Genomic DNA, 27,919 nt, shown 5'->3' with positions numbered 1-27,919 from the left:
ACTTTGGAACGATAGTTTTTTTCTAAGTGCACGAAATAAAATATTTTAATGAATTCAGATGATTTTTCTATGTACACGATTATCCGAACGAACTAGAATATTAGAAAAAATTGAAGGAGAGAAAATTTTAGACCTATAGAATTTCTCGATAGTGGCTTTTATCCCTCCGGGGCCTTCAAAAATTTTATGTGACGTCGGTTGACGAAAAAATTCTCAAGAACACTTTTTTTGGTCTATCCTTGCGGAAAATAACCGGGACGTGCGTGATCACTATCGCGGGAAATTCTTTTTTCGGCGACGGACGATCGAAGCTTTACTATACCACACGCTTGGCAATATAGCAATGCTTCGCGTTATTTGACCACACTCTTGGCAACAAAATAACGTAAAGGGAGGCCTATCTAATATGCACTCGACCACACGCTTGTCAATCGAGTGTAACTATCTAAAAGACAGACCGTCCGCGAAACTAAAATAGGAAAGAATAAGGAGAGAAAAGGATGTAAAAAGAAGCAAGAGTAAAAAAATTTATTTTGATTTTCTTTGCTTACTTTCGCCTTAATTTCCTACACACACACTGGAAAGAATAACTAAAACTTTTGAACTGGATGAACTTTGAAAACCAGCAAACCAATTTGGAACGGTTACACGAACTGAATTTAGAAAATAACTGCCTACTTTTCTTGAAAAGCTCCCTTTTATGCTTTTCGCAAGAGACTCCCACTCGAAAATATTTGTCATTTTTGGGCAGGAAGAACTCAAATTTTCTTAACTTAATAGGTTGGAAAATTTGAAGAGTGTCTCAAGCGTAAACTAAATTCGAACCCTAATTGGCCGGGGGCGGAGTGTGCGGGAGTGGCCTCATTTAAGTGCTTTGGGCCTTCTTCACATAGATGGCCCTCTGTAATATTTTGACCTTTAATTATTTAAACTAATTCTATTTAAATAATTGTGTGTGTGGTACTCTAATTTTTACAAAAATATTACTTAATCTATAATAAAACTAAAGTACAGAACAAAAGTTAAGGATTATATTTATCTGAAAACAAACAAGATATTAATATTCTTAACTATTAATTAATAATCAAAAAGTCTTAAGAAATACTGAAAAATCAGAGTTAATTATAATAAATATAGTCATTAACTTTCGTTCAAGCCGTTCTTAAATTTTTTAACGCAAAGTTGAGCGCATTCAACTATTAAAAATTCAAAATTTGCAATAAAAAAAATCTTATTAAATACGGAAATATAATGAATTATTTCCATATTTATATTTAGGTATAAAATTAAAACTATCCGCGCACTAAACAAAAACTATTAATTAAAATATTCCTTGTTGATTACTTGAATGTTACTTACAATAGATAAATTTCGCATTTTTTTAAGAGATCTGCAAGCAATTGCGCTTCCCTTAATTTAAAAAAAATTAGTAATGAAATTATTTAAAATCAAATTACAGTACTATCGGTAGGATGCACATGTGTGCTGCAGATCTCTACTTTCTAAAGATGCTCGCAATCCGGCTACTCCGGATGGTCCGATCGTAAAATCGCTCGGTTTGTTTTGAACATCTGAAGATTGCCAGATGCGTGAGCCGAAAACTGCCGTTCACAGAAAAAATTTTCTTTATTCAGCTGTACACAGTTTTTCATCTTAATTTACGAGCTAAGTGTGTGGCCCGTATTTTTTTGTCTTTTTTTTTTGAGCCGCCGTTACAGTAGTGTGAATCGAGTGATAATTTAAAATTCTTTCCAAATAAGTGCGTTTATGAATTATTAGTTAGTGATAATTATATAATTTGTTTAATCAAAGAAACATCCAAGAAATTAATTCTATTTTTAGATTATGTTTTATGTGTTAACTTTGAACGACTATTGTAATTATTAAAAATATCCAATACTAACTGCAATGATTTGTATCAATACATTAAATTGTATTGTCACATATCTAAAATAAAACAAAGAAGTACAATGTTGGCGTTTCAAAATTTGCAAGCAATGTGTCTTTAGATCATTCATAACCAAGTAATTTCGTTTAGCATTACTATTCAAAATATCATTTAATAGTTTTTTAAAGTATTTTCATTATGTTTACTACTTAGTTTATTACTTATAAAGTCAATTGTACTTATGATTTAACGAGGTTGACAAATCGTCCAACGAAACTTTGTTCAGAAAAATGTATGCGCGAAGTTTTAATTATTTGTTCAGGCGTTAGCTCTTAAATTTGGATGCAAACATTCAATTTATGCAGAATAAATGGTTAGAGTGTGTATATATGTACACGGTATCAAAAAAGTATCGGTACGGGCTTGTGTTTTGTCAGGTAAGACATTTTGGGCAAAGGTTAATGTAAATTGTTTTATTTTCTCTGTCATATAATATTCAATATTGATCTTTAATGTTACGAGGAATTTCCTAAACATCAATAACTTAAAAACTTCATTTAAATCCAAAAAGTGAAGTTTTTAAGTTATTGATTTTAATTTTTGGAATATTGCTCATGATATTGAAGATCACTTCCAGGACGCGAGAGGACGGAGAAGATTGACGATTGGTAGGTACCATCGGCCTGAGGAAAGGAAATCGCCGTGAGGTCACCAACCTGCCCACTTTGCGCAGCCGCACATTGGGCAAATAGACCTACGATGCGATTTTCCGACCCTATCCCCGATGATCGTCGTAAAATAGGAACAGCGGTCTGGTGCCCTTATTATTAGTCTGGGGAAAACGGTCAATCAGGCCTTGTGGCGGAAGTACTTCGAGTGTGCGGCTGATTCCTTACCTCCCGAAATTCCTTACCACACAGTATAAAAAGAACGATAACGCAATTAGGTGGATATACGATATATTATTTACAAACAGATCAAAGATCTATTCATTTGAATTTAATTGAGTCTGTTTTTGACAATCATAAAATTTAATCTAATCAAATTGAACTCAGTAGATCTTTTACCTGTTTATGATTGGAATATTAAATAAAGTATGCTCTCAATAGGATATAACTGAACAATTTATTCATTCGTTAATTGTTGAAAACTATAAAAATTATTTAAAAAATTGTGGTTGGTCAATTACATTATTGAACAATTATTAGAAATTGTAACATAGAATGCAACTAAATATGATTAATCCATTAACACCGAAAAAGCCAAAAATCTTAACTTTACTTTGCGTTTATTTTTGAAGTACTTAAACATCAAGAATATGTCTAAAAATGACTTACTTTATGTTTTTGGGGTCGCTGTACAAGATTCTAAAGTCAAAATGATGATTAGATTGTAAGAAAAAAAAAAATATGGCGACTTTTTTCGAAAAAAAACACTGAAAACTTTGTCGAGAAAAAATTTAAAAATCAAATTTTCTATCAAAATAGCATATTTTTATTCAACAAAAATGAGCACAAGCTTGCAGAAACATTTCAAAAAGTCGAAAATTGTCTCAAAAAAATCTGAAAAAATTTGAGAGTATTTCTTGGCTAATTCTAAGACTTTTTGTTCCTAGAAATTTTTCGCGAAAGTCTTTAGTTTTCGAGAAAAACGCTTTTGAAGTTAAAAAAGAAATTTCTATTTCGCCGCCATTTTGGAATTTTTAATTTTTATAGGTCATATTTAGAAAGTTTGAAATGTTTGTGCAAACTTATGCTCATTTGTATTGAATAAAAACATGCTATTTTGATAGAAAATTCAATTTTTTAATTTTTCTCGTCAAATTTTTCAGTGTTTTTTTCGAAAAAAGCCGCCATATTTTTTTTTCTTGAAATCTAATCATCATTTTGACTTTAGAATCTTGCAGAGCGACCCCAAAAACATTAAGTAAGTAATTTTTAGATATATTCTTGATGTTTAAATACTTCAAAAATAAACACAAATTAAAGTTAAGATTTTTAGCTTTTTCGGCGTTAATGGGTTAAGCAGTTTCTTCATTGGTTATTCATTCAAATATATTAAAAATTATTCCATAAATTATAATCAAGCAATTCCTTCATTCTTGATTCATTTAATTTTATAAAAACTAATGTAATATGATTAAACATTATAGTTATTATAAATTATTGAAATTTATACATCGTGATTTAATAAAATGTGATTAGTATTTAAACTAAGAAAACAAATATTCAATAAAACTCGATTATATATTTTTTATCATAAGAATGATTAAAATATATAAAAGCCATTCAATAAAATTTGCCATTTTTCGAAAATATATGAAATTTCAATTTCGATTTGAAATGATGGTCGTAGCTTAATAGATAAACCCTTATCTGTCAATCTCAGGATCGTGAGCTCAAATCCCGGATGTAGGTAATTTAGTTATTTCATAATATCAATTTGCAACGTAATAGGCGTGAGTAATCTTGAATAGATAAATTCAATTAAAAGGGGATAGATAAATGTTTTTTTATCAAAAGCAGGGATGTATTGATTGATTTTGCCTTAGATTTTATTGACATCTATTGATATCCGTTTAAACCATCAATTGATTTTATTCCGGGTATTTAAATTGAGGTTTCAAATTCATTAATTTATTTTTTAATGGTTCTTACAAGGGAACCACCCCAACCCGACCTCACTGATTTGAATGATTTTGGGATATGTTGTAGTACTTGAAAAAAAATTAGATACGTGTTTTTGTTTATCGGCCCATGAGGGCTTTTATGGGGTGAAACCTACCCTGAAAATCAACCCCTAAAATCAGTTTTTTTAATATTTCTCAGCATCAAAAGAATATTTTTCAGTAAACTCAACGTTAAAAAATTTCTTACAAAAAGGCGCTTTTAAGGACATAACATTTATACCGAAGCTCGAGTGATTTAAAAATCGCACTGATAATGAGAAAATACCAAAATTAAATTGATGTGTTTGCGGATTTAAAAAAAATATATTTAAGGGGTGTTTCACCCCCTAGAAACCACCGCCGTCAAACTATCAGCAGGTTAATCCAAATAAACAAGTTTAGTCGTTTGTTATTTCTTGAAATATTTTAATCCTATGCATGACCGAGCTACCTCAACTAACCAACCTGCCTCTAACCTACCAAACACCCATAAACCACCCTTACCGAACCACATGCAAGCTAACCCACCTAATCCTGTGAAAAGCAACTTTAGTCGTTTGTTATTTCTTGCAATAATTGAATTTTACACCATAAGCGAGTTATCCCAGCTGTATAACATACCTTTTATCCACCTACCCTTAACCTATTTAACCCCCACCCTTATAAACCACCCTTACTGAAACACAAGCAGGCTAAACCTCCTAACCCTGGTAAACACGAGTTAAGTCGTTTGTTATTTCCTAAAATAATGTAATCCTACGCCTGAGCGAGCTACCTCAACTAACCAACCTGCCTCTAACCCACCAAACCTCCATAAACCACCCTTACCCAACTAAATGTAGGCTAACTTTGAGAGAATTGAGTTTATCAGTTGCTTTTTCTTAAAATAATTGATTTCTATACCGTACGTGGGGTATCCCATTTTTTTTGATAACATATATCTGTAGCTCAAACATAATTTATGACAAATGAAAATACGAGGGTCGTTTGAAAAGTCCGTGCAAAGTCAGAGAGATGGCGCTACTAGTGCGTATCAAGATTATTTTCAGTTAGTGGCATATCTTGAAAGAGCATACACCAAGTTTCAGCCAAATTGGCCATTTACTTTGCGTTTTAAATTTGTTTCAATCAAAGAAATCGAGTGGTTGTAAACAAATGGACGAAAAAGAATTTCGTGTATTGATTAAACATTACTTTTTCAAAGGTAAAACGCCTCAGGAGATTAAACAGAAGCTTGATAAACATTATGTTGATTGTGCACCTTCGATTAGAATGGTTTATAAGTGGTTTCAAAATTTTCGGAGTGGCCATATGAGTACAAAAGACGCTGAACGTTCTGGATGCCTTGTTGAGGTTACCACGACAGAAATCATTGATAAAATCCATGATATGGTGATGGCTGACAGAAGAGTGAAGGTGCGTGAGATTGCTAGTACTGTAGGCATATAAAAGCGAACGGGTACATAATATTTTGCACCAACATTTGGACATGAAAAAGCTATCCGCTAAATGGGTGCCGCGATTGCTCACGATTGATAAAAAACGAGATCGTGTGAAGTGTTGCAAGAATGGTTTGCAGCTCTTGCAGCAAAATCCGCAAGACTTTAAGCGTCGTTTCATCACTGTAGATGAAACATGGATACATCACTATACTCCTGAGACCAAAGAACAGTCTAAACAATGGGTTACCAAGGAGGAATTTGCTCCGAACAAGGCGAAGACAATTCCTTCGGCCGGGAAAGTTATGGCGACTGTCTTTTGGGATTCGCAAGGAATAATCTTCATCGACTATCTGGAAAAGGGTAAAACCATTACAGGCCAATATTATTCATCGTTATTGGATCGTTTGAAAACCGAGTTGCTAGAGAAACGTCCACGATTGGCCCATAAAAAAGTCCTCTTCCATCACGACAATGCGCCAGCTCACGCCTCAGCAGTTGTGACTGCAAAACTGATGGAGATAGGGTTCCAACTCGTTTCACATCCCCCCTATTCTCCAGAATTGGTTCCGTCGGACTACTATTTGTTCCCTAATATGAAAAAATGGCTGGCGGGGAAAAGATTTCATTCAAACGAGGAGGTGATTGCAGAAACGAATGCCTATTTTACAGACTTGGATAAATCCTATTATTTGGAAGGGATTAACAAACTAGAGCAGCGTTGGATGAAGTGTATAAGCCTAAAAGGAGACTATGTTGGAAAATAAAAAAGATTTATTAAAAAAAATCAAGCAGTTTTTATTTTTGCACGGTCTTTCCTAACGACCCTCGAATGTTTAATACATTTTATTTTAATAGTAATAAAATGGCGAGAAATATCTGTTAAAAATAAACACGAGAATAACACGAGGTCTAATTATCATTTATAAATCAATACATATATATTTATATTCGTATGTAGATACATAATTATATTTACGTAAGAGCCATCGTACGCGGTACTACATATATTTTGATTTTTCATAATAATTTTTATCTTTTTCTTTTTTTTATTTATTGGTAAATTAAAATGTATGATTCAACGAATTCCTTACAGAAATAATAATCATTGAAAAAGTGTTTGAAACATAATGATTTTTTACATCAACCACACCGTATTATAGCAACATTTTTACATGCTTCTACTTCGCAATGTATATTGCAAGAATCTCCAAAACTAAAATCAACTAAAATCATCTGTTTTAGCTGGTTTTTCAGCAATGTAGCCGCTTTTATACCAAGCGTATTTAAAAATATTTGTATATCTTGGTGAAGAAAGCTGGTTATGGACAAGAGACTGCATTTTTATGATGTTATTTCTTAAATGTAGATTCATTTCATAGTTCATCAAAATTACTTGATCTGATAAACGTCGAACGAAGTTTTTCCAGATACGAAATCCATAAACATTGAGTGGTTGGATGTTCCCTGTTGTTCCTGTGGGAATTTTTTTTATATTAACAATTTTGTTTGTCGGCATCATTTCTCTTGCAGCTTTATCGCAATATCCACTCCAAGAGTCGAGTAAAAGTACAGATTGAGGTCCAACATTTGGGTAAAAAACTTCTTTCAACCAACTTTAAAAATGATCTAAAATAAAAAAATATCAAAATTTCTTTATGTCATTGCATTATAATAAACAAATATATACTAACTTTTCGTTAATTTTCCAGATTTTGATGCTTCCACATGCACATTTTCTGGTCTAAATAATGAAGATTCCACTATGGAACCGAATTAACCACTTTTTTCTTTTAATACTATAAAAAGTGGTGATAAAAGTTTCCCGGTTGCTGACATAGTTGGCTGAATTATATAACTGTGCGTTGTCGATGAAACCGACTATACCAGACATTGCACCTGCTTTTCTCCTTCAACTGCTAATGTTCTTTCCGAATGATTTTCTAATTGGAAATCACTCTGATCTGAATTATAAAAGTTTGCAATGCCGATTTCTGGTATACATGATTTAACATCAGCTACAAAAGCATCAGCATTAGTTTGTAGTTCTTCTTTACTTTCTAATGTTTTTTTGGTGATAAATTTATTTATTTTTCTAGATACTATTCTATGAGCTTTTTTAATTTTAGTAACCAATTTTGAGAAGCCTTAAATCTCATATCTTCATGGCCAACAATTTTTTGAGCTTGCAATGCCCATATATCTGGATATCTGGGCCCGTATATCTGGATCATGCACTATCGTACCAGCTGCAATAGTGGCTTTTAAATTATCAAACGTGTATTGGCAAATTTGCGCAATTTTTTCTCGATAAGTTCCATTTTTATTAACTGTTTTCGCCCAACGTTTAAGTTGACTTTGTAACGAGTGTCGCTCGTTAAAGGTAGAGCCTAAGCGCTCCCATCGCGTGGGGCGACGCAAAAGCCGACCCGCGAGAACAAATCAGAGGAGGAGAAGCGGAAAGCGCCCGCGAGGCGAACGAACGAAAAAGCGGGAGAGAGGAGAGAGATTAGGGCACCGGCCAGCGCGTGTTAGGCGCGCATAGCATGTGACAGTAGGAAAAAGGGGAAGGGGAATGAGAGTGATTAGGCCGCCGGCCGGCGTGCGCGAGGCGCGAAGGAGGAATGCGTGTGAGTAGTCGAGTCCGGACCTGCGGGCAAGAAAAACACGAGTGACGAGTGATTGCATTGGAAATTTAAGGATCTCCTCGACCGACATCATACGAAGACCCGGTAGTTCCAAGGTCGCTGGGAATCACGGCTCAGAGGAAGGTCATTCGCTGCCCATTACTGCCAGTTGCCCAGAGCGATCTGAGGCAACAGTCGAGGATCGCGGGCAACTGCGAACTCGGGCAGGGAAAACCTTGACTGAAAGGTGTGTTGCGAGGAAGGGCTAGAAACCAACGCGACCCGTGGACACCGTCGAGGATACCTTGTCAGCAGCGACTCGTTCCCGCAGCGTAAGTCTCCGATATTAAACGTAAACGCGCGCGACCGGAAAGCGAAGCTAGATAGTGCACGTCTTTCTCTCTCTCTTATCGCGAGCGTGAGATACCCGGCAGAATCTCTCGGCCATAGCGTTACCATTGTAAGATTGAACGCGACAAACAAGAATAAAACTGCAAATCTTGCGACAATTGGCTGAGAGTTTTTCTTTCGAATCCCCTTTGGTTTTCCTCTCCTGACGCCCATGACAGAACCTGCCCGACCTTGAGTCACTGGGCAACCCGGATCGCCGCACGTGTTCTCCACGTGTGGGTTTTCACGGGCTCTGGGGCGAAAAGTCAGAAGATCGAGGCTGTTCGAACGAGCTGATCGAGGCGGCGGTTAGCCTCGCGACGCTGGGAACATCCTTTCTTTAACGGGTGAGATTTTTGTCAGCACGCCGAACGAAATCCCACGTTACAACTTATAGATGAAACTTTTTTGAATCTATGTTGTACAGTATCCAGTTTTAAGTTTTTGTTTTTTCCGCTCCTCCAAAATTCTACTGCTCTTTGTTTATAATCAAATGTGATTTCTTCATCATCATTTGTGCACTGATATGTTGGTGCAAAATCAGGATCAGGAAAGTGATGTTGAACTTCATCTTCGATTATTTTAGCATCAGTATCTTTATAATCTTCATGAAAATCTAATGTTTCTTCAACAATCATATCAATATCATTAAACTCCCACACGGCATCTATTAATATTTCTTTCAACTTTTCTGACAATTTAATTTCTTTGAAATTAATCTCGCTATCTGGTATTTGTAAACTTTGAAAATATGCTAATAATAAATTGACTACGTTCAAAGGATTGATCTTCATATTTTAATATAAAACAAAATCAAGATATAAATACTCTTTTTTGCAGTTGAATAATTTTACAAAAGACAAAAGAAAACCTAGTCTATAGATAGAATTCGAGCTTACGTTTTTAACAGTTATATTTCACATGTTTACAAATAAAAATATTTAAATAAAATTATATATGATAAGTGACATAAATACTTATGTAGTAGACAAAAACTTTTCTTCTTGTTATGTACTATATTTTCGTGTACGGGAAATTGGTATGTAAATATAGAAATAAGTTTATTTATAAATCCAGCACTATAAAAACACTTTAACTTTTTAAATACTTGACTTTTCTTCAACTACTATGAATAATGAATATGTATCGGATGTCTTATTATCGTAAGAAGCGTAGATTTTTATATAACTTATCTTTTTCGAGCCATTGATAAGACAAAATTGTAAATACTACTGTGGGCAAAAAGTAAGGTGAATTTTCAATTTAAACTTCGCGGGCTTAACATTTCGGGCTAGTTCTTTTTTTCTTGAGTTGGTAGGACTGCGAATGACATCTGGGACAAATTTCATGTCAATGTCATCATCAGTAATATATTTACGCTTGTGTTTACCAAACGACCAAGAGTGCATGTTTCGATTTTTACAATGTCTGATTTAATTGAGCAAAGAAGTGCCATCAAATTTTGTTTGCGGAATGAAATTTCGGCTGCGGAAACGTTGAGGATGTTGCGGAAGGCCTTTGGTGATTCTACCATGTCGCAGAAAAATGTTTATAAGTGGTACAAAGACTTCAAAGAGGGTCGAGAACGTGTTGATGACTTGGAGCGCTCCGGACGACCATCGACGTCAACAGATGACCAACACGTCAATAAAGTGAAGGAATTAGTGCTCGAAAATCGTCGGTTGACTGTTAGAGACCTTACTGATATGATCGGAGTATCAGAAGGATCTGTGAAAACAATTTTGAAAGACCATTTGGGCCTACGAAAAGTCAAATCTCGTTTGGTACCGAAAACGCTCAATTCGTTCACTCGTTCTTCGTGACCATTTCGCCAAAAATTCGACGCATATCGTTCCGCAACCACCGTATTCGCCTGATTTGACTCCGTGTGACTTCTGGCTATTTCCAAAACTCAAGAGACCACTCCGGGGAACGCGTTTCGAGTCGATTGAGGAGATAAGAGCTGAATCGAAGAAGGCGCTGATGGCTATACCGGAAAGGGACTATTTGGCATGTTTCGAGGATTGGAAAAAACGTTGGCATAAGTGTATTTTATCGGGAGGGGATTACTTCGAAGGGGATGACATTGATGTAGAAGAATAAATAAAAATTTTTCATTTTACAAACAAATTCACCTTACTTTTTGCCCACAGTAGTAAGATAAAGTGTACAGCAAAGTAAAGTACCAACAAAAAGTAAACTAAACCACAAGTGAAAATTGAAAAAAGTAAACAGTTTATAAGTATAGGAATTGAGACTATAATAACTATTTATAACTATTAATATAATCAATTATTTGTTATAATTTCTTTTCTCATTGACAAATTGTAAATGATTACAAAAGAAAGAATAACTATATTAAACTTCGACTTTTGAGATTAATAATTTTTAACTGTTATTGCTTGTTATTTTTCTTTATTACGAATTAACTTTACGTTTAAAAAATAATAACTGTTATTATTCCTCTTTTATACACAGCTATATGTAATACAATGCAAATAATATTTTTTAAAAAACTGATACCATACCTAACTATACTGTTATTATTAATTTCGAAAAAACAAAATAGTTAATAATTATTTATAATTTATTTTAATCTCAAATCTTATATTTATAAGCCGTTATTAATGATTTTTATCTCTTTTGTATTTCTAATGAAAAGAAAATAAGAATTATTACATAAAATTTGTAATACTTGGGACATATTATTATGCAATATGAATGTTATTCAAGAAATACATTTATTTTTCGCTATTTATATAAGGTTAGCCCGCATGTGGTTCGGTAAGGGTGGTTTATAAGGGTGGGGGGTTAGATAGGTTAGGGGTAGGTGGATAAGAGGTATGTGATTCAGCTGGGATAACTCACTTATGGTGTAAACTTCAATTATTTTAAGAAATAACGAACGACTAAAGTTGTTTTTCCCAGGATTAGGTGGGTTAGCCTGGATATGGTTCGGTAAGGGTGGTTTATGGGTGTTTGGTAGGTTAGAGGCAGGTTGGTTAGTTGAGGTAGCTCGCTCATGCATAGAATTAAATTATTTCAAGAAATAGCAAACGACTAAACTTGTTTATCCCAAGGTTAGGTGGATTAACCAGCTGATAGTTTGACGGGGGTGGTTTCTAGAGCGTGAAACACCCCTTAAATATATTTTTTTTTAAATCCGGAAACACGTCAATTTAATTTTGGTATTTTCTCATTATCAGTGCGATTTTTAAATCACTCGAGCTGATTTACTATATTACATGTCGTACAACAGTACAAAAAATAGTGTATTTACCCCTATTATATATTATAGATTGTTAACCGCAATGCTTTAGTGCATACCAGGTCTGGGCGACTGGTTTGAGCACCCCATATCGGCTAAGCGTCGAACTGGACGCACGTTCCCTTCTGAGCTGTGGAAGGGGTATACAAACGTGCGTCTTTCGAGTGAGGGGAACGTGCGTCTAGCTACAGCTCCTTTATGAACATATGGGCAAATCCCAGAAACTTTTGATTTTTGTGTTACTCGCTTCTACAGCTGCGTAGACATAAGTTTGGTCAAGTTGTAATGGCTTAAATTGAAAGGTCTGCAACGTGTGTATCAGGAAAAAAAAAATTATTTGTTCAATAATAACCTTTGCATGCAATTCTGAAGGTCAAAAATCCAAAAAGTCGGAATATTGATGAATTTTGCATGTTACTTTGCAAAAAAAGAAATTTCGAATTGCTGTAAAACGTGGAGCATTGTTTGAATTCTATTGAAATTTTTAGAAGTTGTTCTATGTACTATGCCCTTGAAGAAATATCTTCATTTTTTCATGTGCCCTTAATAAAAAATAAATGGGAGTAGCTACAAGTTTTGTTACTGGTTTTTTGCCGAATTTGATAATTGTCGATTTTCGCTTATAGCGATTGGAGCATTGAATGAATCATAATATAACAAATTTTTATGTTTAATTGATGCTTAAGTAAAGCTATTTATGTGCCAAAAAAGTGTGTGTTCGTTAAAACTAGCTTTTTAATCGATGTCAAAGATCGAAATATCTCGCGAAACTTTTTTCCACTATCGTCATATTTTAGTAGCACAAAAATAGTAACATGTTAAAACCGTCGACGATCACTGTGCTCTATTTAATATCACCAGTGGAAGCTTATAACAAAATGCTAACTTGATCACTCTTTTTATTAAAAGAATAGGGCTATTATAAATTTTAATGTCAAAAATCATGGGTATCAACTTTTTTATATTAGTGATTAGAACATTGTAGATTAATTTTACATGTTTTAAATATCTATATTTTGTGTTCTATAATGAAAAATAAGTATAAATAATTAAATTAATAAATTGATAATAATGAACATAATAAATTATTATTAATAATTAAAATAATTAATTATACATGAATAAATGAAAAGTTCATATCTGTATTGTTGAAAATATTATTTCGATGACAAGACTATTCTATTTAAAAGTTTAGTAGATTCGAATTTGTAAATATAGTCTGTTCATCAACACGAATACAAATCTGATTTCGGGCGCCAAATATTCGTCTATTAGTCGGGAGTGAGAAATCAAAGTTGAATGAATGAATGAATATGAAACAGTGAATAATAGCAATGAAAAGCTTCGAAAAAAAAGATTGCAGATGCAACAAAAGCGTTTGAATGAAGGCTTGAAACGCCTTAATTGTTAATGAGTGGTGTGTGCGTGTGTGCGTGTGTGCGCGCGCGTGTGTGTGTGTGTGTGTGTGTGTGTATATATGTGTAAGTGTAAGCATGTGTTTGTGTACAAATAGGTATGTATTATATGTCGAGAAATACAGAGATATATGTAATATTTTGAGTACTATTATATTGTTAATGGAGAAGGGGTTGCAGCTGGTGGAGCATTGTATAAAAAATTAAGCACAACTATTCTATCAATTCTTACACTAGTTCCTGTGATCCTGACCAAATTTCACAGGTGTGCTCCAAAAATTGGCCAATTCTACTTTTTTTGACCAAAAATCAAAAGTTTTTGGGATTTGCCCATATGTAACTTTCATGACTAACATACTCAATGTGCCTATAGCCAACATTGCTAAGGCGAACGCGTTATGCTTTCATTTTCTCTACTGTGGGTTCGATTCCCGTTCGATTCATTTTTTTTTTCATTTCAATCAAGTATCTTCATTTTATATCTTCTATTAATTTTTATGAGTGTAACATATTTAAATTTAGTATAAATGTTATGCATTTATTTTTACACGTGAAACAGTAATAAATATATTTCTCATATTACGTTTATTAGTAGCATGTTTTGTATATATTATCCTAAACTCGTTCGCTCTTAGTAAATTACGTATACATTTTTGTTAATTGGACTACGTCACCTACATATCGATCTACTTATCATAACTTATTTATTCAGAAATAAAGTCAATAGTGCATGCTGATAGATAACTAAGTTAAATGTTATGATAGTAAAACATAATTAACAACGTACAATGATAGAATGTTAGCAAAAACATCTTTTGTTTTTGCAATGTACAATAAAATTTGAAAAGTAAGCAATAATGCGAGTGTTAAGAATATATCAAAAAGCGTAATATCCTAATTAGTTCATCACTTTTCTAAAATAATATTGAATAACGACGCGATAAAAATTTTAGCTGTACGTACTTTTAAATCTTATGTTGACGTTCGTTGAATCAGTTACCCTCATCAAGATGCGTAATAAGATTGGTTGACAAAATATCTCTCGCCTGTATATAGATTAAATGATGGACCTGAATATCTCGAAAAGTTCACGTTGTACGAAAAAATTGTTCATACAAAAGTTGTTCAGGACAGTGGGGGTCATCTACTTGTCAGATCAGTGTTCACTTTGAGAATGATTTTCAAGGTTATTTAAAGATCATTTTTTCAATGAAACCCCTACTTTTTTTATCGCGGATTCGGATAAAGCGGGAAATTTTACGTTCAAATCATGTAATATTTATGGGGTCCAAATGACCCCCACCCCACCCCCCAAAGTCATTTCAAGGTCAACCTTACTTTTTAAATAGAACTCCTCATTTTTCGTCGCAGGTTTGAATTCTACGTAAAATTGTACGTTCAGATTATGGGATATTTATGGGGTCCGAATGACCCCCCATCCTACCCCCAAAGTCATGAATTCAAACCTGTGATGAAAAATGAGGGGTTCGATTAAAAAAGTAAGTTTGACCTCGAAATGACTTTGGGGGTGGGGTGGGGGTCATTTAGACTTCACACATATTACATGATTTGAACGTAAAATTTCCCGCTTTATCCGAATCTGCTATAAAAAAATAGTGGTTTCCATTTTAAAAAACAAAGTTGATCTTCAAATGACCTTGAAAATCATTCTCAAGGTGAACACTGATCTGACAAGTAGATGACCCCCACTATCCTTGGAAAAAACTTCCCAGTCATTCAAAACGTGGAAATTCATGGCTTACAGTTAACTTCCATGGGCTTGATTGGAATACAGGAAACTTATCATATGATTGCCATCCAATTATTATACAAGACCTAGGTCGCTTAGCAGCTGACACTGACAAAGTTCTTATTTATGTAAAGGGACGTCAAAAAGTGGAGTGGCTCACTAGATTTATTGATCTATTCGATTAATTTATTCGATCTCGAAGATCTGGATTGCCCTTCCTTATATCAGCCAGGATTTTGCGAACCTAAAGTTTGCAATTATCATCCTCCAGGCTGGACAGAAAATTGTGCGCTTCAAACTGTTATGGCTCTTAAAAACTGGTTGAAAACCAACTATAGTCGACAATTAAGTCAGACTTGTGACCTCTCTGACAGTGATTCTTCAACGTCAGAGTCGAATAGTGATAATGATGATGATAACGATTATGATGATGTGCACCGTGATGTGATCAGCAAACTAAAAATGTTAGATTTAGAGGATGAGGAAGATGAAGTAGAGGTCGGGGATTGGTATCATACCTTTAATTAAAATGAGTGGCTTAACCCTATATATGCGGCAGCATCAAGGTACGGATTCATTCGCTCGTCTACGCTCATAGTAGATACTTCATATAGCGTGAATACTCTTTTTAATCAAAAATTGTATGTCAACTTTTACCCAGATTTTTTCATTTTTGATATTTGGAATTTTTCATGTCGCAGGTATCAATTTTCATCATGGAAGCTATCAACGCTATAGCTCGTACCCTATCCTACTTGCCAACAAAGAAATTAAGAGAATTGAATCCTTTAATCCTTTACACAGTCACTGGCATGAAAAAAGTTCAAACATAATTCAAAACAAGAGTGGTCATCGAACTGGAGGCTGAGTTTGACGTTTTCCTTCCGAACAAACTAAGCGAACATTTCATTGCGAACCCGGAATCGTACAATCAGTCAACTTGAAAAAAGAATCGTTAAGCTTAAATACCTTGGCGGCAGCTTATTAGAATTTATATAAGTGACAATAATTTAATAAATATAAAAAAACTTGAAGAAATTAACCATTTTCAATTTACTAGTTATTATCCATTCAGTTTCTTTTCTTTATTCATTTTAACAATTAACATTGATGTGTTTGGATGCAAGCTCAGAGGAGCTAACGAAGTAAATTTGAAAACTTCACATGAGATTCTTTTAACAGAGATTGAAAATATTAAAGATTCTGTTTTAAAATTGAAAGCTGAGTTAAAAGAAACATATACATTGATTGATCTTCATCGAGAAGAACTTGATATGAAAATCATAGAACTTTTTTTCAGACATTCATAAGTTGAAAGAGTCATTTACCCTCTCCATGACTCAGTTGCCGTTACAAAAGGAGCGCAATTCATTCGCTGCGGCTCACTTACCGTCTGCAGCATCATCAGACACATTATGAATTCATTAAGTAACAACATTCAAAGTCGGGCTATAGCCTGCTTGCGTGAATATCTTAGTATGCCGTACAATGTAGATGATTTTACGGTTCAAACAACGATGGATTATGTATAGTCACTCATTGACGAAGGTGCAGAGCTGATACATTTTTCTAACATTTTCAACCTATCAACGAATGATCTTATAATAATTGAATATTCTATAGCCTTATTCAAAGGTATCTGGTATATGACAAAGGATAGGAAAACGAACAATCGAAACAAAAGACTCTCAACTTTGCCTTTTACGGAAAAGCAAAGGTTCTTATTTAATTTTTTTAAAAAGATAAAAAAGAAATAAGAAAAAAACGGTCCATCGTTACAATTGTATCAATACCTTCTGATTCTGTTTCCTTTTGCCTTTCATTCAATCAATCGTATCTTTTTGTATATTTCTTGCAGCACAGACTATATTTTTTTGATTTTGACTATGATATATGCATGATGATTTAAATTTAAGATTCGAATCTTTCAATTACGAGGATCTCATTTCAATTTCGATATCTAAAATTTGTTTATAATTGAAAAAATAATTAAATTCAAATTTAGGTAATTATTATTACGTTAACCTATAAATTATTCAAACTTACTTTTCCGAAATAATTTTTTGAGTGTCCGTCCGATTGCGTTCATCTAGCTTGCTTCGCCAATATCTCCGGTTTTGTTGTTCGGACATGAAAAAAGTTGAGCGTTTATTTTAGGGCGCGTCTGTGTTCGTGTTGTACGACTGGTTACGGGGAGGCGAGGGACGAGAATGGCTTTCCTGAGGTGTTGCAAATAATGCAACACTCTCAGGCAAAGCCTTGTAATGTACCGCTTTACAATATATATCTTAGAGTTCGAAATTTATTATAACGTAGCATAAGACTAAACGTTACAGGCGATTCTTTTTCTATTTCTGATAATGACTGTACGGAAAGACTAATTTTTAAAGAACCCCGGCCTCCGTCAATACCAAACTTCAAAAATTGTGGGAGGGAATTTCGGGGGTTTTGATCGCGCTCCGAGTTTCTTCCGCCACAAGGCCTGTTTGGCTCTACCCCCGATTATTTAGGGCGCCAGACCGTCGGCTGATTACGGCGATCGTCGGGGGTAAGGCCAGTAGGGTTATCGCGTATCCCGGTCTGCTTGACGGCGACTGCGCAGAGTGGGCAGACGGGGGATACGCGTGGTATCCTCACTTCAGGCCTTGGTGTCCAACTCTCGTTTCCAATTTTTCCTCCTTAATTAGGGTATGCCGGCAGCTCAGGTAATGACTCCTTAATTCAGGTCGTGAGGACGTTCGAATTCGCGCGTATGTTACCTATCGAGTGACCCGAAAATACAGCGAATTAGTGATACCCGTATGTAACCGCTCGCGGCTGAAAATCACTAGCATGCAACAGAGGTAGGATATCAAAGTAAATTTTATATATAAAGATAATTAATCACTTTATTGATGCACTAATAATTCTCACATACGAGATCGGAGTGAATATGGTCGGTAAAATTCTGAATACTCATAAATCCGTAAGGATACAAATTAATCGGAACGTTAATAATTTTCCGGTCGGTCTTCGATTAACAAAGAGGGAGGGTCAGCGCAAATAACTCAATCGCGAATTTCCTTTGTCTGATCTTACCGCTCACTCTCGGTTCATGAAATGGCGGAAAGGTCAGCACGGTAATCCTATTCGGCTAATCCTACTCTAGTGATGACTTGTCAGCGAAAGGTCAGCGCGAATAACTCAATCACTGCTTCTAACTCATGTAAACCTAACACGTACGTTAGATTTATGAAATGGCGAAAAAGTCAGCACGATTAAATAGGCAGGGTGAGTTTATTTGGCTAATTCTACGTTCGCGGCAATTTGCCAGCGAAAGGTCAGCGCGAATATCCTAGGTCACAATTTTCATTGGTTAATCCTAACGCTCACGTGCGGTTTGCTAAATGGCGGGAAGATCAACACAACTAAATAACCAAGACAATTTGATTCGGCTAAACCTACGTACGTAATAAATAGTTAACGAAAGGTCAGCGCGAATCCTAAATCGCAATTTTTATTCGTAACATCTAACACTCACTTTAAAATATACGAAATGGCGGACAGGTCAGCGCGATTCGATAGGCACCGGCGTCGACGGATCCACGCGTCGCGACGACCTACAGTACTGATAGATTTATCCCCGCACTCCGCGATTAAATAAAAGTGAATAGCACTTTGCCTACTTACAATTTTTTCTTGCGGTATTGGCAAACAAAATTGGCAAAAAGAATATGGAAGGCGTCTGGCGCTAATAAATCTGCAGCGAGATTAGCTGATAGAGGCTCCTTCTATCTAGATATCCAGTGGCAAAATGGACGAGAATCGGCTTCTCGCGGTCAAAGATCGCTTTTCTTCTCCTCTTTCCGAGAAGAAATGTTATTATTGGTCGGTATGCTAATTCGGATATCGGTAGCGCCCTCCGAATATTTTATTATTGGTCCGTTTGTAAATTAGAAGGATACAGCGCCCTCCTTAGCTCTCCTACTTTCGTCGTTATTTACCCTCGCTCACCCCCCCCCCCACTAAGGTAGCTATCGTTAGTTGTTGGAAAAGATCTACCCCTACTCTTATCTATTTGTCTATCCGGACGGAAATCAAATTTTATTCTAATTTGCTCATTGGTCATGACGTCACTAGCGAATTTTGTCAGAGGTTCGAATTCGGTCAATTAATTTATTATTTAAACCTAATGGGGTAGTTGTCGCTTGCTATCCTAATAGGGGTGTCGGTTGCGTGCGAATTTTACAATTCGGTATTTATTCCACGCTCATTATTTTCCAATCATAATTTTAATTTTATTGTGTCATAGATACGTATATAATATACGCCGTTTCATTTGTAGCGCCCTCATCTTCGCATTTGCATATTATAGACTATGTAACGGTCCTGTCTGATTTGTCTCCGATTTTCCTCTGCAAAACGGCAACCCGTCATACTCGAGACAATTAGAGAAAATCGGTAATTGAGCGTAGGCGCTTTTCACACGTATATGCAAATGTGTTAGGGCAACTCTGCGAAAACATTACCATATAAGGAGCGTGACGTCACGACCGTGGGAAAATTTATTGTTTACAACCGAAAATCGTTAATTATAAAGTTTTTTAAACGAACAAAAGTATTTCTTAGTTAAATTTGATGCGCTGATCCTGAATTCCATGTTAATTTAACTCTCAAATCGATATTTGTTAGTCAAATCTAATTTACAAGTTAACATTGTTAGTTATTTTGCAATAAACAACGATATTGTTATTTCAAGTACGCGATTACAATCTCGACATATTAAAACAGAAAAGCAAGAATTTGACACTTTGATAACCCATTATTAACTGAGTTATCAATAAATAAACAATTTATAATTTTTTTAAACAATTAAAATGACACGGTTAGATAGAAAATCGATCATAAGTATCTGTAAAATTGATGATTGTGATTGTTACTAATTTGCTGATTTTTAAACCGCTAAAAAAGAAAATTGCAAATCTGTTTTTTAATTATCATTCAAAATTGGAGAGCAACATTAATCATCTTTTATATGGATAATAATCTTCTAATCACAAGCGATTTTTCCATGTAAAAATTTTCCATAATTTTATTGTAAAAATGGCGTAAATTGATTATTAAATTGTATAGCTTATAACTTTAAGATGCGATTTTTCCTAGAGATGCAATTTATACTAAAAAATTCATCTTTTCCAGATTAATTTTTTAAATCGCATAATTGTAAATTCGTTCGAGCCATTTTGCGATAAAACGAGTATAAAATTTGCGTCAAAAACAAAAATAGCGTTGTAGGGGCTACCAAGCGTAGAAAGGAGCCCATTTCGCATGTATAAATTCGCTCGTCGCTGCGGCAAAAGGACTCACTTTCCTACCTTGCTTAGCAGCGCGAGCACTGTTATTGAAATAAAGCCTCAGCTATTTCCTGAGACGAATTTCTTTTCAGTGGTTAGCCTGTTAAACTCCTTCCTTAACGATCTCTAAGAGCTCAACTCATGAGACTATTTCTCTCATGAGAAAAAAGCAGCCTTAGAGATCTTCCCTTCCGAAATACACTTGCTGTTAAGAGATCGGATTGAGCAGCAATTGCGGCGCTGTCGGGCCTTTCCCCGATAGATGCAATTGCTCTCAATCGCATCTCGAAAACAACTCATCAAGTTGGAAAGCCTCGTGGTTTTCCACTCCAAAGATTTCTTTTTTTGATCATCTAGATTGCGCGCGTGTCAAATTCTTGCTTTTTTCGGAAACGTTATTGCGAATTTACTGTAAAGAGTCCGAACTTTTATTAACGCGAGAAATACTCAAACGTTACAATTCTATCTATCATTTTGTATCGTCTGTCTCCCTCGCTCTTGTTTAGTCTATTTCGCTCGCTCTGTCTCGCTCGCTCTGTCTCAGTCTGTCTCGCTCGCTCTTGCTTAGTCTACTTCGCTCGCTCTGTCTCGCTCGCTCGCTCTCAGTCCGTCTCGCTCGCTCGCTCTCAGTCTGTCTCGGCGCTTCAAGATGGCCGCTCCGTTTCTAGCGCGTACGCCTCGTGTCCTTGTGTTGGTTGTTGGAGCGCCTCCTGGGGCGCTCCCGTGTCGGTTCTGTGATGTTCTCCCGGGTGTTTGTGTGTGTGTGGTTGCTGTATTTCTTGTGTGTGGCGCTCAGGATGTCGCAGATGGTGTTCGGCAGCCCGACACAGCTGATTGCCGGCTGCCACTTCATCGGCGATTTTCTGCTCGCCCCAGGAGTGTCAGTGCCTCGTGAGTGTTAGTGTGGGTGTCTGGGAGTGTAACGGATCTGCATGTGTCATCAACATGCATTTCCATTGCATTTCCCAGTCAAGTTTTGCATTTTTCTTTCGCCGGTCGGCAACACGTGGTCGGGAGTGTATGTGAGTGAGTGTGTGCGTGCGCTCTCTTTTTCCGTGGTGCGCTCCTTTTTTTATGTCTGCTCTTTGAGCATCCGTCGGATCGCGTTTGACGAGTTTGTTTTATCCATATCTCCGGCGTGGTTGTTCGGACATAAAAAAGAGTAATTGTTCTGTATAGGGCGCGTTTATCTTTATTTAATTAAACCGGTTACGGGGCGGCAAGGGACGGGGATGTCCTTTCTGAGGTGTTGCAAATAATGCAGCACTCAGGAAAGGCCTTGTAATGTACCGCATTACAAAATATGTCATCAATTTCGTGTGATTCTGTGTCATGTTCAATAAATTTAGTTACATTATTGCAGTGTAGTATAGATTCAGATTTATCAGATACGTTATTGCCGCTAGTATTAAAATATTCATCTACGGAGTGACTACGTAAGAGTTCTTTCTTTTTCAGGTTAGGTTCAATACAGTTACGGTCATTCAAAGCAATGCGAATACTAAAAGTAATACCGCACGTAGTTTCATAACTAATATTATAATGAGCCTGAATTTTTTAAACACATCAACACTTAACATAGATTCTTGTTTCTTTTTCGAAATTTGATACAGTTTTATTATTATCTTTAGTTACTTAAAGTTTTTTCCACGTACTTAAGATATGATAAACGATTTTTTGATTTATTATTCTTTTCACTTTTATTAGTTTCAATATTGTTTAACCATGATAACATAAGTTACTCTTAGAACTATATGACTCTTGGATGTTATTTTTCAAAATAAATATTCTGTTTGATGCATTATATATGTGGCTTTTATTGTCGCAATAACACTAAAACACTGTAAACATTTCTTCTCAGTACCAATATAAATTTTTATACTAGAGCTGGGACGTGTAGACTGTTTTGGTTTACTTGGAGATACATTTCTGTGAGGAAAATTCCTTTGCCATTCCTCACTATTCATTCTTCCTATTCTACAATATTCAGACTTACATGTGTTTTAGTGACCCCTTGTAGTGTTGCTTACGTTGAATTTTGGAAAATTAATTTGCTCAACCTTTCAATTAATTGAGTCAAAGCGGTAAAGGTTGGTTTCTTATTTGGCAAAAATCATTCACGGAAGACATTCGTTAGCATAATCATAGTTATTAAACAAAATTGCAATTTTTTTCTTAATCACACTTGTAATCTTGACCATCACTTTATTTTTATCAAAATATAGTAAGCAAACAGTATTCTTGATTTCTTCACGTGTGCACGGATGACTTATTTTTGTTTATTATTATAATAAAAAAGGAAAATATAAGATGTTAAAGCTTGATAGGCTTCTTACATACTGTCGAATAATTTTCTCTACGCACACATTTATCGAAATAATAATTACATGCGTGACCTATCAATTTTCTACTATTGACAAATAATCTCGATCTGATACCTTGGAATGTATCAGAGTTTTAAAGCAAATATTACTTGCGTAGTCAAAGTGAACTATTCCTGCAATAATAAAATACACAAAAGGAACTACGAATTTAATTCGCATCATGTGTGATCTTTTGTTAATATACGTAATTTATGTATTGAGAAATAATTCTTTTTCGTAACATTCTTTCGTTGTTACATATATATGATAGACGTGTGCATCTTAATAACAATGATATACGATAAAATTTGCAAGGCAATGGCTCATTGGATACTCAACATATATAAAACATTTTTAAAAATGAAAAATGCGTTTTTTCAAAAATAGTTTCATCTAGTATTTTCGTTTTAGTCTTATAGTCCTAGAAGTATCCCAAAACTATACCTAAAATGAATTTTTAGAGTAGAGACACTTTTCATGTAAACTCATTTCAGGACCTCCGTGCACTGTAATACCGCAGTCGCTTAACTACTTTACCCTTATCATTGTAAATATACACAAATATATAATCCGAATGTTATTCTTTGCTATTTTTAGTATAATATATCATTATATTTATTTAATATATAAAATTTGATGTCTACTGTTTAACTCGAAAGATTTCATAGTCGATGTAGCGGAAATATTCACACTATATTTCAATGACTGATTATTTTATTATATTTCAGTCACGAGGCCATCAACGTAGTCCATCAGATACACAAGCCTTTAAAGAAAGAACAAAACGAGATGCGTTTATTGACCTTGAAACGGAATTAGGACATATTGCATCTACTGCTCCTGATCATGAGAGAGATGCAACAGCGAGACAATATGATGGGTTCAAAAAACTTTTTGAAAGGTTTCTTGAAAAAGAAGGGCCTTCTTTCGATTGGGATCAAATACAAAAATTACCAGAAGATGCAGTAAATTACTAATTTTTATTATTTTTCACAGTTGATTTTATTAATTAGATTGAATAGCGTCATAAAAAAGAAATTGTTTAATAGGCAATATACATTTCAATTAAAATTCATATATATGCTCTGAAATATGATCATTGTATATACTTTAATATATTTGTTGAATTTAATTTCAGAAAAATTTAAAAGCTTTTATTTTTTAGAATGCTTAAATTATTTTATATTTTACTTCATCAATTTCCTATCTTATTGTTATATATTCAGATAGTTCTCATTTGAACATTGTTGAATTTTGTCTTATTATTATTGAACTGAAATTTTTTTCGTTCTGTAGATCATTTTTATACTGTATTCCTTAACACTTATTCCAGAAGTATAAGCATCCTCCAAATAAGCGAAAAAGTGCATGTGAGTGTGATGGAGGTGTATAAAGATTATTTTACTTTTTTATTTATTTATTTAACTAAAATAATAGGCATGAGTTACTTTATGATAATTATGTATATATACATTACAAAAGTTCTATAATCCGTCAGAGAAAGAAAATTCCACTCTGATAGTTCGGCAATTAACTTAAGAAAAAATACATACAATAAAAAATAATATTCCTATGTTAAACAAAGAAACAGTTCTGTCTTTCGTATATTCTAAGCATGGTGATTCTAGGTCAAAATCGGTGTATTAATTACACTTTTGTCCATTTTTTCTTTTCGAGTATTTCATAAGCATCAATCTTGAAATTGTTATACTGCACGATAGGTCCTTTTTCATCTCTTGCGAAAATTATTCTCTCTACTATGAGTAGTAGGGGCTAAATGGATCGTGAGCTATTTATCATTCCTTCCTTATCTACAGTCGGTAAACGTTATCAAATCTTATATTAACGACCTATGGTCCCCATGCTGCTTTTATCGGCAGATGTTTATTGACGATCGACCTGCTTGAAGAGCATCACTTTTTACCAACTCTTGTTTATGTACAGATATGCAGGCCCCATACCCTCCCTCCTCCCCTCCGGCATAGCTTGTTATCGACTTTTGTGTATCAACATGAAGACCCCAGGCCCCATACTCTATGTATCATATCCAGTTATTATAAAAAGTAAGGTTGTGAATGAGTAATGAAGGAAAAAGTTGATGTATATTATAATAATTTGTATTTTCAATTATTCATACCTCGACTTATGCTATATATCAACGTTTTGATATCCCGATATAGTCACATATATCGTGAGAAGTAAGGATATCCGAGAAAAAGCTATATTGTGCGAACGAACAGTCTTGTCATTTCACCGCGGGAATACTAATCTCGAATTAGGTAAAGACAAATGTTTAGTTTTCTAAAAGTGGGTTCGTTCGTTCAATCGGTTAAGAGAACAACGGTGCATCAATTCCCTCTCTAGCTTAGGTCTAGCTACAAGGATGAACTTGAGGAAGTATTGCGTTTTCTCTCTTTAGCGACAAGTAATTAAGTACGCTAGGGAAGAGAACAACGACAACTAGATAGGAAGGCTAGAATCCAAGAATACAACCAAACTCGCTCGCCTTTATATACCCAATATCTAGTAGGTGTGTCCTAATATTCTAATATGCTTAAGCGGATTTAATAGACATGTCAATCGATCAGTTACATCTTTCGCGATATCTTTGATTCTCTAATTACTTGTTTATTATTTATATATTCGCGTTCGGTGTTTGTATATGTTACAATATAATGTACGAGGTCTGTCCGAAAAGTATCGAGCCTACGTTTATATCTTCGCGCCATAGTGTTCGAGCGACCTCTACCGGACAGAAACGTCAACAGTAAAGCCTCACAAATCTATTGGTTACTTACTGACACCTGCCGGACGTATAGTTCATGCGCAGCGTGTCTTTGTTTACGTGCCTTTTTCACGTTCGTCGGATTTTGATATTGTCAAAAATGACTGAAAAACAAGATCAACGAATTTGCCGAACTCGGAAAAACGAGTTCGGAAACTATTGAAATGATGCACCAACAGGTCAGAGAATCAATAAAGAATACTACGTTCAAATTTTAAAACATTTGCGTGATGCAGTAAGATGAAAACAGCCGCACTTTTGGGAAAGTGGTGACTGGCTTCTCCATCACGATAATGCGCCAGCGCATTGATCCAATCTTGTGCAGTAGTTATTGAGCAAACATAATATCGCATTGCTTCGACAACCTCCATACAGTCCCGATATAGCCCTTTGTGACTTTTGGTGTTTCCAAAACTAAAAAAACCACTCAAAGGACACCGATTCGATGACAAAACAACGGTTGAAAACAATGCGACGAGTGTACTTAAGGCTATCCCTAAAAGTGAGTTCCAGGACTGTTTTAAAAAGTGGAAACATCGATGGAACCGTGTTATTCAATCAAGTGGGGATTACTTTGAAGGATGCCGCCTATCAGATGATGAAGAATAACGCTAGCACGAAAATATAAAGGTAGGCCCGATACTTTCCGGACAGACCTCGTATATGTAAATGCTTCAAAGTTTTTCATATCCTTTTGATTTTAGTATTGTTGTGGTGTTGTTTGAATAATTTTCAGTGTATGATTTCCACTGAGAAAACTTTTTTTTCTTATTATTTGAACTATCACTGTTGTCAGATAGACGTGTGTACGATACACTATTACTCTGCCCTATGCTGATGAAGAATGGTTGAAAAGAAAAAATATACTGCCTCACATTGAAAAGCCGATGATTCTGATTGAATAGAAAATATATGTGGGCGTAATTAATTTTTTTTTAACTTGTCAATGTCAGAGTAAATTTCTATGGATTTTATATTAAGCTCTTTTCGGAGAATATCAATTAATCCATCCAAATCTTCTAAACGAGATTTTAATTTGTATAAAGTGTCATGCATATTTTTAAGTTCTACTAAAAAAATATCCTGAGTAGGCTTTGAGTTTATAGCATCATTAGAATGAATAGCAGTATTCATATTATAGAGTCGTTTATTTTCTAAGTCATATTGATTCTTCTCTGTAATTTTATATTCTATACCACGATTACTCTCAGACCCATCCAGTTTACGTCCGAACACATTAATGCTCATAGTTAAAATAAATAAAACGAAGACAATACACAGTATTTAAAAATAAGTTTAATTTATTTTTGATAAAAAAGTTATTAAACATTATATTGATGAGTCTTACAATATTACCACTAATAGGAGTGTATTTAATCACACCATCATGCTAAATCAGACAATGCAGCTGTTCCCTGTGGTATATTATCTTTTGTTTCTAACTCTAGACGTACGTCAACGGCAACTTGTTTCAATGCCTCGTTTTGCTTTAAACAGTCTATTACTATTAACGGTACATGAGTTTTAAATTGCTATTTCTATCCAAAAATTGATTAAATATACAATCTTTATTGTAATACACATGTTGAAATTGTACATATATATCGTAGAACATGCAATATTGATAATTGTTAATATCAAGATTCAAATTGCTATTTTGATATTGCTGAAAATGGAGAAAAAGTTTTACATTTTTTACATTACAATGATCAATACATTAATACAAATACAATACAATGATACATTACAAATTGATACAATTTTTTGTTCTGTCAGACTTGCGTTTAGTCTGAAAACCTAGTACAACAAACCTTGGTTTTTCTAATTAATTTGATATTTTTACTATCAAATATGTTTACATGTTTGAGGTAGTTCTGGATATTCATAAAACTCGCACGATCGAAAACTTTTGGAAATAGGTATATCTTTTTTAATAAAGTTAAATAATCGTATCTTATGTCTTTCTGACATGATTATATAAGGTATCAATCAC

General features: G+C 34.6%; 1 protein-coding gene across 4 annotated transcripts in view; it reads left to right on the top strand.

The window, feature by feature from the left end:
• LOC131663228 (UTP--glucose-1-phosphate uridylyltransferase) overlaps positions 1-27,919 on the top strand; it is an 826,217-nt gene that overhangs the window by 295,182 nt on the left and 503,116 nt on the right. For all 4 annotated transcript variants that reach the window (XM_058933501.1, XM_058933529.1, XM_058933520.1 and 1 more), the window contains exon 2: positions 23,870-24,106. In XM_058933501.1, coding sequence (XP_058789484.1) covers positions 23,870-24,106 — 237 coding nt within the window. The remainder of the gene's footprint in view (positions 1-23,869; positions 24,107-27,919) is intronic.

Source organism: Phymastichus coffea, unplaced genomic scaffold (genome assembly GCF_024137745.1).
Source record: "Phymastichus coffea isolate CEN01 unplaced genomic scaffold, Cenicafe_Pcof_1.1 PCOF00002, whole genome shotgun sequence".
NCBI classification, from domain to species: Eukaryota; Metazoa; Arthropoda; class Insecta; order Hymenoptera; family Eulophidae; genus Phymastichus; species Phymastichus coffea.
The sequence above is the reverse complement of the archived record's forward strand: the minus strand, read 5'-3'. Positions and strand labels throughout refer to the sequence as shown.